Source organism: Euwallacea fornicatus, chromosome 2 (assembly GCF_040115645.1).
Source record: "Euwallacea fornicatus isolate EFF26 chromosome 2, ASM4011564v1, whole genome shotgun sequence".
NCBI lineage: Eukaryota > Metazoa > Arthropoda > Insecta > Coleoptera > Curculionidae > Euwallacea > Euwallacea fornicatus.
The window spans coordinates 4,387,750-4,401,483 of NC_089542.1; the positions used below are offsets into that span (position 1 = coordinate 4,387,750).

At 37.0% G+C, this 13,734-nt stretch overlaps 1 protein-coding gene across 2 annotated transcripts; it reads right to left on the bottom strand.

The window, feature by feature from the left end:
* Positions 1-346: 346 nt before the first annotated feature.
* On the bottom strand, positions 347-12,836 carry LOC136348115 (influenza virus NS1A-binding protein homolog). Of its 2 annotated transcripts, XM_066298715.1 has the most exons (10): positions 12,625-12,836; positions 10,525-10,555; positions 6,014-6,237; positions 4,186-4,572; positions 3,627-4,135; positions 3,417-3,574; positions 3,073-3,200; positions 2,569-2,812; positions 2,138-2,482; positions 347-1,929 (listed from the first exon to the last, which is right to left on the bottom strand). In XM_066298715.1, the coding sequence occupies exons 2-10, from the start codon at positions 10,529-10,531 to the stop codon at positions 1,703-1,705; spliced, it is 2,229 nt and encodes a 742-aa protein (XP_066154812.1). In that variant the 5' UTR covers positions 10,532-10,555; positions 12,625-12,836; the 3' UTR covers positions 347-1,702. The 2 variants fall into 2 exon arrangements, with proteins under 2 accessions (XP_066154812.1, XP_066154821.1); XM_066298724.1 differs by lacking the exons at positions 10,525-10,555; positions 12,625-12,836 and adding an exon at positions 8,979-9,117.
* Positions 12,837-13,734: the final 898 nt, after the last annotated feature.

Sequence of the window (13,734 nt, forward strand, 5' to 3'; positions counted from 1 at the left end):
TTTCTTAGTTTATTCGTGCCTTTATTTTATCATATCTAAATGAATACTTACTTCTAACATCTTCTAGGAAATGTTTTAATTAGTTTTATGACCTCTATTTGTGCAGAATTTTTTATTCATTTTAGATAAGAACAATCTTCAAAACATCTTGACAATATGTCGGATTTATAATTTTTAGGAAGGCAAATATCTGTTGTGATGGTCAATTAGTTCTACATCCCTCAGAATATAGTAAAATATGATTTCTAGGAAATTAATTTTTTGTCAGTCTATAACCTTCCTTTATTCTACTTACTTTTGATTAGGTTAAATTTTTCTCATCCACCTTTAAAATAATACATGTAACTGTAATGTTAGAAAAACAATTTATTAATGTAATAAACAATCATAAATAATTATCACCTAAAACATAGTAGATTTTACTAACTGAGGAAAATTGTCTTATTCTTTTCATACCAATTACAAAACCCTTCAAAATATACATATAAGAATCAAAATCACTTAAATTCCTAAATAAAAAAAAAGAAAAATGCGAGTATATTCTTTTACAGTGAAGTTTTAAACCCAACTCGAAGTTTAAATTCCAGATTTGATATTTATCTTATTGATTATGTCACAATCTTCAGTTTAACTTCAGGTCAAGCTTAAACTGAAGGTAGAAACCCAGGTCTAAAAGGTACTGAGAAATGTCTTTTAAAGTTTAAAAGAAATTATCTCTCTAAAAACTTTTAAACTTATATATTTAATTATTTAAGAAGTTATTTAAGAAGGAGACTATTTAAAAATTATTACTCTTAATATACAATATTTTATATAATATTATATTCACTACGAGTAATAAAACTAGTTTCATCCACGTTAATTACAGCTAGCACTCACATCTGATAGCTTGGCGCCCACAAAGTGCTATTTTCATAACACCTCCCTACATGCGAAACTAAAAATTAACAAGTTTAATCTTGAAACAATTGGCTACCAGTGGGAGTGGCTTGCCCATCCATTAGTTGAAGCCAATTGGAGGGAGTTTCACAACGTAACGCGTTATATTGAAGAAAAGATGATACTCAATAATTAATGTCTCGATTTTTGTTCTTTTCCAACTCTTTGAATGTATAATTTTTTAGTAAATTTCGCATTTATTTAAATGGAAATAAAAAAATCCCTCGAAAATTCTTTTGGTCTTTCAATTCGGTTATAGACCAATTTTTCAGCTTTCTTAGTACTTTGCGCCGTATTTGGAGCTATCCTTAAGAACTTTCATGCGGAAAAAAGTTGTCAGACCTGAGCGCAGCAGACGTATTGCTAGAGAGAGAGACACAATGAGATTATGTGCCCGAAAAATTACAAGAGTATTGGCCCCCCCGATTGATCTATTGAACCCCCTAGAATGTGATACCCAAAACGTAGCAAAATATAAACTTTTACCAAAAATAGATTTCACGAAAAATGAACTATTGCAGTCGTGATATATTCTGCCCACAATACGCGATATTGTCTTTTATTTTCCCCCATGCTAAGAATATTGAAAATTGGTGCGACTGCGCAGCGCAATTCTACCCAATATAGAATCTTCGCGTTCTTATATTACCCTATATAAAGTTATAATTATTAAGTTATTAATAATACTTTCTTAGGTAGGTATTTTCTATATCTTAAAAGTACCCTAATGAACTACCCTTTCCCCAATCCCAGAAACAGCCCATTACGCATGCGCGTTTACCCTTTGTGCAGCATTGCCATTTATAGGATTTTTTAATATTTCTGTGGAAAGACCGATAGTTTTTTTGTCTTCAGACACGCTTTTCCTAGAGTTTCTGCGGCTGCGCGGTTTTCTTCGCGAAATGGCGTCGCAGGTGCCTTTGGGGATGAACGTTGTCCATTCGTTCGACTTGGGATCGAGGTATTCAACTGTGTTTAGGAAGGCTTTGCCTAAATAACATTAAAAAATTGTAGAAAAAAGGTCGAAGTCCCCTAAATGTTTGAGGGTGGTTAAATATAAAATTGAAGATATAGCAACATTGGATGGAACTTAAAATGTTTTTCGAATTCCATCAAACATTTTTACAAATTTAAGAATTAAAGTCGCGAGAAAAAAGTTCGAAATTTTGCTATCCTAAATATTTGCGCCCAAACCTACCCGAAAATCCTCCAACCGCGTATAGTCGATCGCCGACCACGCCCACCTCGACATTGGCCCGGGCCGTGGTCATGCTTGGTCCAACGCTCCACGTCTGCGTCTGTTCGTCGAAGATTTCCACGGTAGATAGGGAGTGACTCCCATCCGACCCGCCCACCACGTAAAGCCTGTCGTTGAAAACGGCAACGCCGCAACCACGGCGGGCGGAATTTATGGGCTTGGACAGCGTCCAGGAGTCGCTGTCCGGGTTGTAGACTTCGACTGAGGCGAGACAGTTCCAGGAATCGCAGCCTCCAATAGCGTAAACTTGGTTTTTGAAGGAAGCAACGCCCGCTTGATAACGGCCTAGAAAAGAAATGGTAATTTCATCTTTAATAATGCTTTGGTCGATTAACAGATTTTACTGAATAAATTAAAAAACAAATCTTCACCTGTGTTGAGTGAGGCCACAGTGTTCCATTGTCGTGTCTTCGGATCAAATATGTCGCACTGCTTGAGCCCTACTTGCCCATTCCAACCTCCTACGCAATAAATGAGACCGTTGAGCTCGGCCACGCCCATGTTACTTCTAGCAATGGGCATGGCAGGTACTTTGACCCATTTTCCCGCCTCTACATCCAGCATTTCAACCGAAGCTAGCTCAGTGGTGCCGTTGCTGCCGCCCACAGCATAGATCTGCTCGGAAAATGGGATTCAATTAAGTCTATAAATCTTAGTGTGTTATTTCAACTTCTCGTTATGGAAAGCAAACGTTTTTTTTTCCTGTAAAACTAATAGACAATAAAAAAGATGACAGAGTTCGAGTTTAATAAGTTGGTGAAATAAATTTAGTCAATGTCACTGTCCATTACTTATGTAAGGAAAAACATCTGTTCTCGACGATGAACTGAGATTTTCAAAAAGTTACAGTAACATATGGTAGTAGAGATTTAGACCTTTCTGTCAACTACGGCGATTTTGAACCTTCCGCGACTTTCCAGCATTGAAGGCAAACTTTTCCAGGCGTTCGCTTCAGGAATGTATTGTTCGGAGGAACGGAGGCACTCGACGCGGTCGTAGCCACCTATCGGAATGTTGCGGAGTTAAATAAAGGTTTCTGGCGCTAAGAAAACCCAACCAAAGTCGACAAAATGGTAGAGAATACTGTGGAAAACAGCAAATTAAAATCTTTGTAAACAAAATGATCTCTATTGTCAAATATGAAATGTCAGCCATTTTGTTTAAGTGGTTGTCACTGCCAGACACAAAACTTGGGGCAGTTTGTTGTACTATGACTTACCGCAGACGACTAGAGTGTTATTAAAATTGGCGCATCCGTGCGCACATCTTTGCGACACCATATTGGCAACTGCGCAATAGAGATCAGGCTTCTCCTCGCTTTGCGCGCGACTGGCATCCGGGGTAAGAGTGGGCGAGGGCGTTTGAGGAGGATTTAGCCTGTAATTTCGACCAAACAAATACAACTTAAAGGTTCACTTGAAAGCCTTACCGTAGGAGTATAGACAGTGTTGCCAATTTTCCAGCCAAAGTTACTAAAGCCAGGAAACTGTGGTCTCCCACACTTTCCGAGGCGATGACGTTCCAATCGGGTTCCATTTCGCTCTCCAACTCTTCCCCAATTTCCCGATTATAAATCAGCACCCTGGGTTTGCTGGGTTGACTTAAAGGCTTCTTCTTCATCTTATTAGAGGAGGATATGTTCTTCAGCGACATTTTTTTGTAGTCTTGGACAATCTCGGTGTCGCTAATATCGCCCGAAGGCAGCGTCATACAGTCCTGCAGCGAATTATCTATGGCCAGGTACAGCATGAAAGTTTTCTCAGATAGAGTGTCTTTGCTTAGACTTTCATTGCTGATTTGTCTTTTAACCCATTCCAACACCAACCGGCAGAGAGAGCCTTGATTGACAAACGACATTTCTTCTTTTGATTGGTTAAGGACCTCAATTTTGGCGCAGTAGAGATTCAGCAAATGGTTGCTTTTGACTATTTCTGGGAACTGTAAGACATTTTCATAGAGAAAAGTGACTATTGGGGAATCTAACATACGTTTTTCGAAATAAAGGCGTCAATTTGCTGCAAAAAATCCTTGTTCTTGGCAATTCCTGGCAATGATCGAATTTCCACGCAATTATCTACCGATAAATGTTTAATGAGGTGCTTCCCGCATGTTTTTACCACTCTGTCCATCTTTAAGTGGGTGGCAGCCAGGAATACCGCCTTGACCTGCGGGTACTTGACAATAAGCTTGGCGGTATACGCATAGTCTGTGAGTATATCCAAAGCGTTTTGGTCAAAACCCCCATTCAGTTTATACGTAATAACATTCTCCAATCTCTGCTGGTTCTGGTCCTGATCAGTTGTAAACAACTCGAAGAGGTAGGGGGAGGCACTCGCTAGCACCGCCCTGTGGGCGTGTATTTCCGTATTTCCCACCTATCAGAGACAAGAGAAATCTGCCTTTAAATAACTGCCGTGGCATTTGACTATTATTTTTTTATGTTAAAAAAAAAACGACCCAACACAATTTAAAAAATAAATAAATAAATAAAAATTTTACCGTCACCTAACTTTGTGGCGTTTTCTGCAAATAGATAAAATTAAAACGTTCTCAATTATATTAAATCGAGGAACGCTGTCATATTTACCCAAAAAACAAAACCATCTGTAAGTCGATCGTGAGGTTATGAGTTTAAGATGGCGGCACTGCGATACCAACGTACAACTTATTTTTGTTACTTTGACAGTGTTATTAGTTACATAATGGCGGCAATATAATTTCAAATTTGAATAATTTCTTTATTCTGGAAATTTGCTGACAATGAGAAATATTTTGATTTTTCACACTTAAAATCACGTGTGAGAAAAACCCGGTAATTGAATAAAACCGATCGATAAGTAAATATCACTCGAACCACACACATAATTTCGAGAGCTCACTTGAGAATGTTTGCAAATCAATTCAAACGATTTTAGTCTTTTAATCAATGCAAAAATTATGTTGCAGATACAAATATATTGGAGTTATTAGTATAGGTTTGGATTTTTTCCCAAGAAGACTAGGATAACGTTTAATGTAACACTATTGTGTTCATATACAACCCAAAATGCCTTAGTGTATATAAAAAATGGTCGATTTGATGGCAGATAAGTGACAGTCATCAACAAAATTTAATTTTTCAAGGGCATGAAATTGACTTGCCATCAATTTTCGAAAATCAAAAGATTTTACTTCAATTGAAAAATAATGACCTGATAAAAGTTTGGTGGTGTCTACTCCCTCTACGTCAACAAAGCAAAATGGTTTTCTTATGCGTGTCTTTGGTAACAAGTGTTAGATGGCACTACAATTGACAAATGTCAGTTGCATTAACATACTTGAACAAACGACAAGTAAATGTTTCTTAGGCTATTTGGCTGACGCTCTAAGTGATAGGTGCCAGCCATTGTGTGAACCACAAAACAATTATTCTGGAGGTTTTTACGTTCACTGATGCCAATAAATAATGAGATAACGGAGGAATTTATTTTCTAATTGGACAAAAAAAAACCAATAATTTGTTTCCGCGACGCAGTGCAGCCACCGGAACATTGGTCAATCTACTAATCTAACTAGTTAAGGTATTACTTAAAAGCTACTCACTACTGGTTATAATTTATTTCAATAATGACGGATTTGAGAGAGCGCCCCAGTAGTGTAACTGACCGTATACAAAAACAATTTTACCCTAATTTTCAACGGTCACAGAAGTCGATTTAGGTTGTCGTAAACAATAGTTTACATTGTCTACAACAAACGCGTGTGTCTCGCGCAATTAATTGTGATCGTTGGAAATCGATTGGTAAAATCTGTTTCATTGTACAGTCAGGCACATACGTGAAGGATGACGTCACAGAAGTGACGATTTTTCCTCATCATGTTCAGCGACTTCAGCATGGAGGAGTGATGCACCTCGTCGAAGAATTCGAGTTGCAGCACTGCCTCCTCCTCCTCCTCCTCTTCCTCTTCTTGCACCATTTCGGCGGCGGGAGCGGCAGGGTCGGGCTCGGTACTCCCGTTGTGGTGGACCACCGACTCCTCAACCGACTCGCTCACAATACCTGAAAATCAAATTATTGATAACGATGGAGGTGCGGCGAGACGTCAATAAAATGAGTGATGAATCCCAACAACGAAATGAGTAAGATATTTGTGGAGGTTACGAGGAAGTTCCCATTCTCTTGAAGGAACTTTTGAATCAAAGGTAGAATCAGTCACTGCCCCTCTTCAAATGAACTGTATGAAATCGCTATCTGTGTCTTAGACGACGTGTAACCAATTGTTAACCCTTCAGATAAGCTCTAACTAATGGTTGCCAGGTGCGACTAATTGCTCTTTCAAATGACGTATAATGTATCGATGACTTATACATAAAGTGGAACCAATAAATTTGACCTTTCATCTCAGATATCCCAGATTTATGGATATAAAGCATTTTCCAGGGATTTGTTAGGATTTTTAATCGCTTCATTGAAGGATTTTGCAGTTATTCTGCCTTTTCCGAGCCGAAAAGCACTTGGTCTAGATTCTTAAAGTTTTCTGGATTTAAAGTATTTTTCAGGATCTAGGATTTCTGCCCTGAGTTTTATACGAATTATAGGAAATTTTATTAAGATGACCGCAGCACGAATTCGCTCATAAATTCTCCAAAATTCCAAAAATTCATTGTCGATATAACCGATCATCTGACTAACAAGATCTTTGTGGCAACCCGTCAATAAAACTGCACTTTTCCAGATCCATCTTCACACCCTGAACTTAATTAATTCCTAGTAAGCATGTGACCTATCACCATTATAATTTAGAATGTTATTGTCAATTGGTTTCAATAAATCAGCAAAGTAACAAGTTATTATCCTACTATAGATAATTGATTTATGGCCATTCAAAGGCGAACTCCGAAAATAGTCATAATATGACGCTTCAGGGCATTTAAAACCTAAGAAAATCAAAGAAACCATAAAGAATTTGAAAAAGTCTGGATCGCTGGAAAGACTGAAGAAGGCCACTTTAATGAGCTTTTTCCTTGTTTTTGAGGGTCGTCCCCACAATGAATGGAGTATACCCTGGAGGTCCTCTTTGGAGTTTTTCGAAAAAAATCCAGATCAGCGAGAAAAGTTTGGTCAACCAAGAAATCGCCATTTTAACCTCGTGAAATGATCGTTTAATCATAATTTACAGCTGCTTATGAGCAATGAAAAGAAGCAAAATTGAATAAACGTACGGTTTTGGTTTTTTATAGAAACAACGAATTTTGAACGACGTGTAAATCCACCGGCATTTGCTGATAAAACCATAAAGCAATTGTGCATTAACACAATGACGGTGGTACCTAAATTCTAATGATTCATTCGTTGATATTAATCTATAATTGCACGCGCACAATTCTCTTAAAATTGGTTAAAAATATTCGTATGATTAAGGAATTAAAAAGCCATTACCAGGCCCTTTTTAGGGGCCTGGCTACCCTCAAAAACTACCTTCACTCTTGTGATAATACCTATTGCCATTAATGGAAATTTTCATGCATCAAATGTGGGTCATTACAGGAAATCATCGACTGTTAGTCAGGCAGAGAGTGACGTAAAACTGCCGGAATCGTACATAATATTTGCTTCGAACTATTGAAAACAATCAGCAGATCTAATATGCGTCATCTTTACTTAAACCATCGATGAATATCGTTGATTCAATGAGGTACTAAGAAGCGGGAAAGAGGCCCTGAATAGTTGTTATCGAATTTTGACCTCCGGCTTGGAGCATTGAATGAGTGTGACCAGGCTTGTGGAATTAACAAGCACCTCGGGAAAGAAAAGCTCCCTGGAAGAACGGTTTTGTACGTTAATGATACTTTCGAAACCTTAAAATGGACTGGAATTAAAGAAAAGCGAAACGGCGAACCCGTCTAAGACAAACAAGTTGAAGAGAGAAACTGAAGAAAGGAGGGACTTTTGCGGAACACAAGAAAAATGTTATAAACGACGTGCCACGATTGATATTTTTTGCAATTAAAAGCTTTATTTCTTAAAAATTCTCTCAGCCCGATCTTTTTGAATATCAACCCAAAATTGTAAATTTGTCCAGATTTCGTAAAACCCTCCTAAGGGCAATTTCAAGCTGGTAAATAAAAAATTACGAGATCTATTCCAAATTCACAGGAAAAAACCATTCTGTAGAATAAAAACGAGCAACTTTTTAATAAAGTGCATTTAGCTGAATCCCTCTACTCTATGTCCCCTATCACGTCACAGTCATTTGCACCAATATTTTTGCGACACCCTGTACAAAACTCGCGTTGAAATCCCTAGGTGAAAGGCATCTCTGATGATAGGAAAGAAGAAACGTATTGAAACAAGAACAAAAACAAGATCTGGGATGACAAGGGTCTGGATGACTTTTCGGCGATAAAAGAGAAGAATTAGAGGAAGAAATCAATTCTGGAAAATCTAAACCCATCAAATTTCTTCTGAAATCACATAGGAAGGAAATTACTGAAGAAGCTGAACAAAGAGCATTGAAGAACACAGACGAACATCTGGAATGAAGGAGTGCCATTGAAACGGCTTGAATACCGCCTCGGGAACGTGCTCTAACACGCTTTTGTCGAACCGACCAGCAGAAGGGCCAAATTGAAGATATCAAAGGAGAATAATTCAAAGAAAAAAAAACGAGTATATGGAAGAAATGACCATTAAAAACATCGCTCGAGTTCATTAGATAAAATAAAACTATTTATGGAAAATGTGAGCGAATGAAGGGAGATTCTCTAATGATGCTACTGGTGAATACCAGTGGTGTTTACCGGTAAATTGGCACTTCCAATGGACTTTACATGCAGATAACTCATACTATCTAACACACTATTATTAGCACGAGGTGGAGATTGAACCGTGACACTGACCGTGACCACTAACGCTCCCACATGATTCCCTTTCATACTTATACATCTCGTTTAATTCAATTATCCCCAATGACGCGTGGAGAAGCCTGGTGACACTCAATAACTTCGGATTTGTTACATGACGCTCTATTTATCTGAGACCGAGTAAACGAAAATACGTATGTGCAATTAGGCCCCCCATTAATAATGCCTCGCGGGTAATTATAGCCCTTAAAAATATTTTCGGACAGGTCACTCAAATCGGTGGAGTTGGCCCGAAACCAATAAACAAGGTTTTGTCATTTTTTTCTACGCGATTTTTCAGTTTCCCTTGAGAAAAAAATGAGGAAGGCACCGAGTAAGGCAAGTTAAGACACCCAGAGGGTGGGGTTGAATCTTGGACTTATAGGGAGTAACAGTGTTTTGGCGATTTAGCATGTTGCTATGAAGAAGTAAACATGGGCTTCGAATTGTTTTCCAGGTGATTTTCCTGTTAAAATCACTAAAAAAATATTGAGTGAAACCACACTAGAGATTTGTTTTGGATAATGGACGCTGAAGAGTTAGTAGTGTTTTGTGACGTGTCCCAGGCATGTTACCCCCCTCTAAAAAAAAAATGTAAAAAAAATATTTAAAAAAATCGCCATGTGGGTCCACTGACCTCCTCAGTGACCTAATGAGAATCAACTATCTGGTATTTACTTTAACCTTCTAGGTCAAGTGTCTTCAGAGGTCTCAAGAGATTGCGCGGGAACTTTCCTTATCACTTGATAAAGAAACATTGTTTTTCACCATTTACATTAAGTAATACAACTCTTTTAAGTGTAAATAATTATTCCCATACCGATTCCACTTAATGTGAAAATATTGTCTATAATTTTGGAATGTAAAGTTGGGAAAGTATTTACTTATAGCGTATCACTCCCACCAATGACATACAGCTTAAACGGGGCCGGTGTCACGGGACAAATACCTATGTTTTTCTACTATCCAAACTTTGTACCCATTTATCTCAATTAAACAAACATTGATTTCAATTCTAGGAAAAACACATTTAACTTTTGCTGCAAAATAAGCTCAATATTTGATTAATCTTTTTGACTTTTCAGGGGGCTCATTTCAATACTGAATTGACCGTTAGAATTAAGTCTAGACGTCTTGATTAAATCGTCCTTAACGGGTCTTTGGAAGGCTGCAAATCCGCCCAAAAGCCGTTTCTGCCGGTATGGGTCTTTTACCATATACCAACGTTAGATCGTTGACCTGGTATGATGGTCATTGGTGGAGGTCAGGCTCGTGGTTATTAACATATTTTCAAATAAAAACTAGTGTTGCCGCTTTCGATGTGGTGATCAGACATAAGTTTGAATAATGTCTTGCTGCTGTAAGACATTTTATTGGGTTGTCGAAGGCTTGAGGATGCCTCAAGCGTGTGAAGAAACGTGCCAGGAAAATTGAAGACACTTACCGTTCATTTTCAGCTACTCTAATAGACGAATCTGCAAATAAAAAGATTTTTTTAAAAATAAAAACAATTAATGCGATGATCAGAAAAATGGGTGTAACGCTATTGGATTTTTAAGAATTCCACCAGCGGCGAAACTTAGAACTTAAACTAGCAAAAGCAGAAGCGAACCTAAAGCCAGATCAATCATTTTTGTTGAAAAAAATTCGTGCTACGCCAATGAAGTTTTCACAATTTCATGCTCGCATTATGTTTCCCTCTGAAACTACACATCTTAATAAAGCAAAACTTAAATCCGAAACTTATACACTTTAGGAGTTTTACACCTTCACATGCAAGACAATTTTTCATTATTTCAAGATATAATTACCACGAAAAATGAAGTACATTAGGTTTTGATTCTGCTAAAAGCAGGTACATACCTGCGCTAGTTAAGTTAAAAATTAAGTAAATTTGTCATTGTTGAAGATATTTTCAATCACCTATTGATAAAAAGTATTCAATATTTTTTCACCCAGGCCAGATGTGCGTCCCTATTACCACTCACCAGATTCATATTTGAATCCGTACTTCAAAACATTATTGCAAAATTAAATTTAATCTTCAGTTGACACATGTTTGCTCTTATGTTATCGCAGGAGTTAGATATTTTCACTAATTTTGAATTGAGACCAATGCTTGCTACCCCAACGAATTTTTCATAATTTTAAGCTATAAGTATCTCTCATAAGTCATTAATTAATTAGTTTATATATGCAAAAAACAGGGGCACATGATAGGCAATTTACATACTCTTACCTAAAAATACAATAGAACCATTAAAACATTGTAATGAAACTCTTCAATCTTTGTTGCTTCAAAATGTTTATTTCCAGAATTAAGGGTATAAATCATATTAAAAATAATTTTAAAATCAAACTGGAAAAACAAAAAAAGTACTAAAAATAAATAAAAAGTTGGTAATAAAACTCAAGATTTTTCAGTTGATATATTGAATTTATTGATTACAATATCAAGTTTCAAGGACAGAAAAATCAAACTTCAGATAACTTCCATTAAAATGCTCACTGATTCCGTGATTTCTGTTGATATTAAGTTCTAGGAAAAGTTGGGAATACTTTCATTTATTGGCTTTAAATAAGATCATTTTAATGCCTTAGATCTTTGGCACATTACCATCTTAAGATATTCACCAAATTCAGGAATCACAGGTCTCTTCCACTGTGATTATTAAGGGTACAAGTGGCTCTTAATAGCTAACAATAATTTTTCCTTTGTGTCTCTGCTACTTAAAACTCAATTTCATATATCTCTTTGGAAATAGTTCTACCCAGAGTTCTTCAGTAGCTATATTTAGAAATCTTCTGAAGTTCAATCCATTATTCCGTCTTCTATAACATCTTTTACTTGTATATTACAGCTATTAAATCAAAAGGAATTGACTCAATACCAAATAGTCACTGGCAAATCTTGGCCATTATTATCCTTTCACAGTTATTGATAATACTATGCTCTGTTGGGTGTTCACTTCTCCTTATGAGTCTTAAGGGATGTTTTCTTGGCATTTCCAAAAAAGTCTTGCAGCTCTAATATATTTCTCAAAATTGACAACTTTTTTAAAGATTCTTTGAGTGTGATGTAGTGCTCTTTTCAACATGTGTGCCGCCTTCACAGCAAGTAGTATATTGCTCGTAAGATAACTAACAATACCATATTGAAGAAATTTCAAATTCTAGTTCAGTATCCTGAAACCAAATTTGAACTAAGGGCCATTTCCGGTAGTGCGTAGTTAATCCTTTTCCATTCAACGCAGGTAGAAATGGTCAAACCTCAAGGAAAATAGCCCTAAGGGTTTTCCCTCAGAATCTCTCCTTACTAGGCCAATAGAATACAGCACTTGTACCTCTGCTCTTTTAAACCCCCCAATTCCCTGCACTAAAAACATCCCACAAACATTCCTCATAACATTTTGTCCCTTAACCCCTTCATGTAATCATAAAACGCGTGTAAAGCGACCCGAGAGCGTGGCAAAAACTCCATCAACAAAGTCTGTTTAAAAGGGCGTTTCGACCCTAAACCCCTGGAAAAATGGCAAATACTTACAGAAAACTGATGAATAGTGGTCTGGAGTGTCGAATTACAACACTGCGGTAAACACTTGACCGTGCACGTGGGAATTTAACGACACTTTCTCAAAATGTGCGGCTCAGTTCGACTTCCATATTCAACCACAAAACAATTCGATTTGGTGCGACGTTGTCACCTTACGCAACGCGTTTTTCCCTCTCTAATGACACTTCTCACAGACAACTGCACCGTCGTTAATGGGAACTGAGCTATAGATATTCTTTTGAAAATGAAAACTTTACCTTGAAAAATGTCATTTGTTTCTATAAATATCAACAAAAAGATTTGTTCATGCAACACATACCTCAAGGGAAAATCTTGATAAAAAAAAAAAATAACTCGCATCGACAACGTTGCCATAGGAAATCCTCGACAGGAAGCATGCGCCTTTGTTTATTTACCAATTCGAGAAGGCCGAAAGCGCGCGAGGCAAGTCATGAGACTAATAACATTGAACCCTGTGGCTCCCTCTGTTCTGTACCAACGGCATTGAAGATAAAAAAAATGATGTCAATAGCTCTTGACCAGAGATTCCTTAGTGACGCATTGTTGATAGAGCTACGCACGACCGATTTCAATGAATATTATTTAATTCTTGGTTTTGTATTCGTATACGTTTAGATGAATAGTTAGTTTACGGGTGTTTCCCAATTCATATGTGTTTGTGAATTATAATAGTAGACAATAGATGATGGAGGGTCGGCGTTTTTCGGCTCCTCCCTTTGTTTTTGTTTGGAAGTTTTGTAGTATGCTTCGACTCGAATAATAACTTCGAAATTTTGAATCAAGCTTAAGTAAAAATCTTACGAGAAATTTGAATACATTTTTAAAAATCCATTTGCTTCAATTTTACTAATGACGGAATTGTATGGCGACAGAAAAAAAATTGCAGATTTCTTTAGTAACTTGAAAGTTACTTATCGTAATAGTGCATAGATGGCACCACGAGCAAAAATTACAGATTTTTTTTCTTTGGTTAAAGGTACTTATGATTATGGTGAATAGATGGCGCAGTGTCAATACATTTTTTTACAGAATGGTGGATGCGCAAGGCTATCCCTCAATAAAGATTTAATTTGATTATTA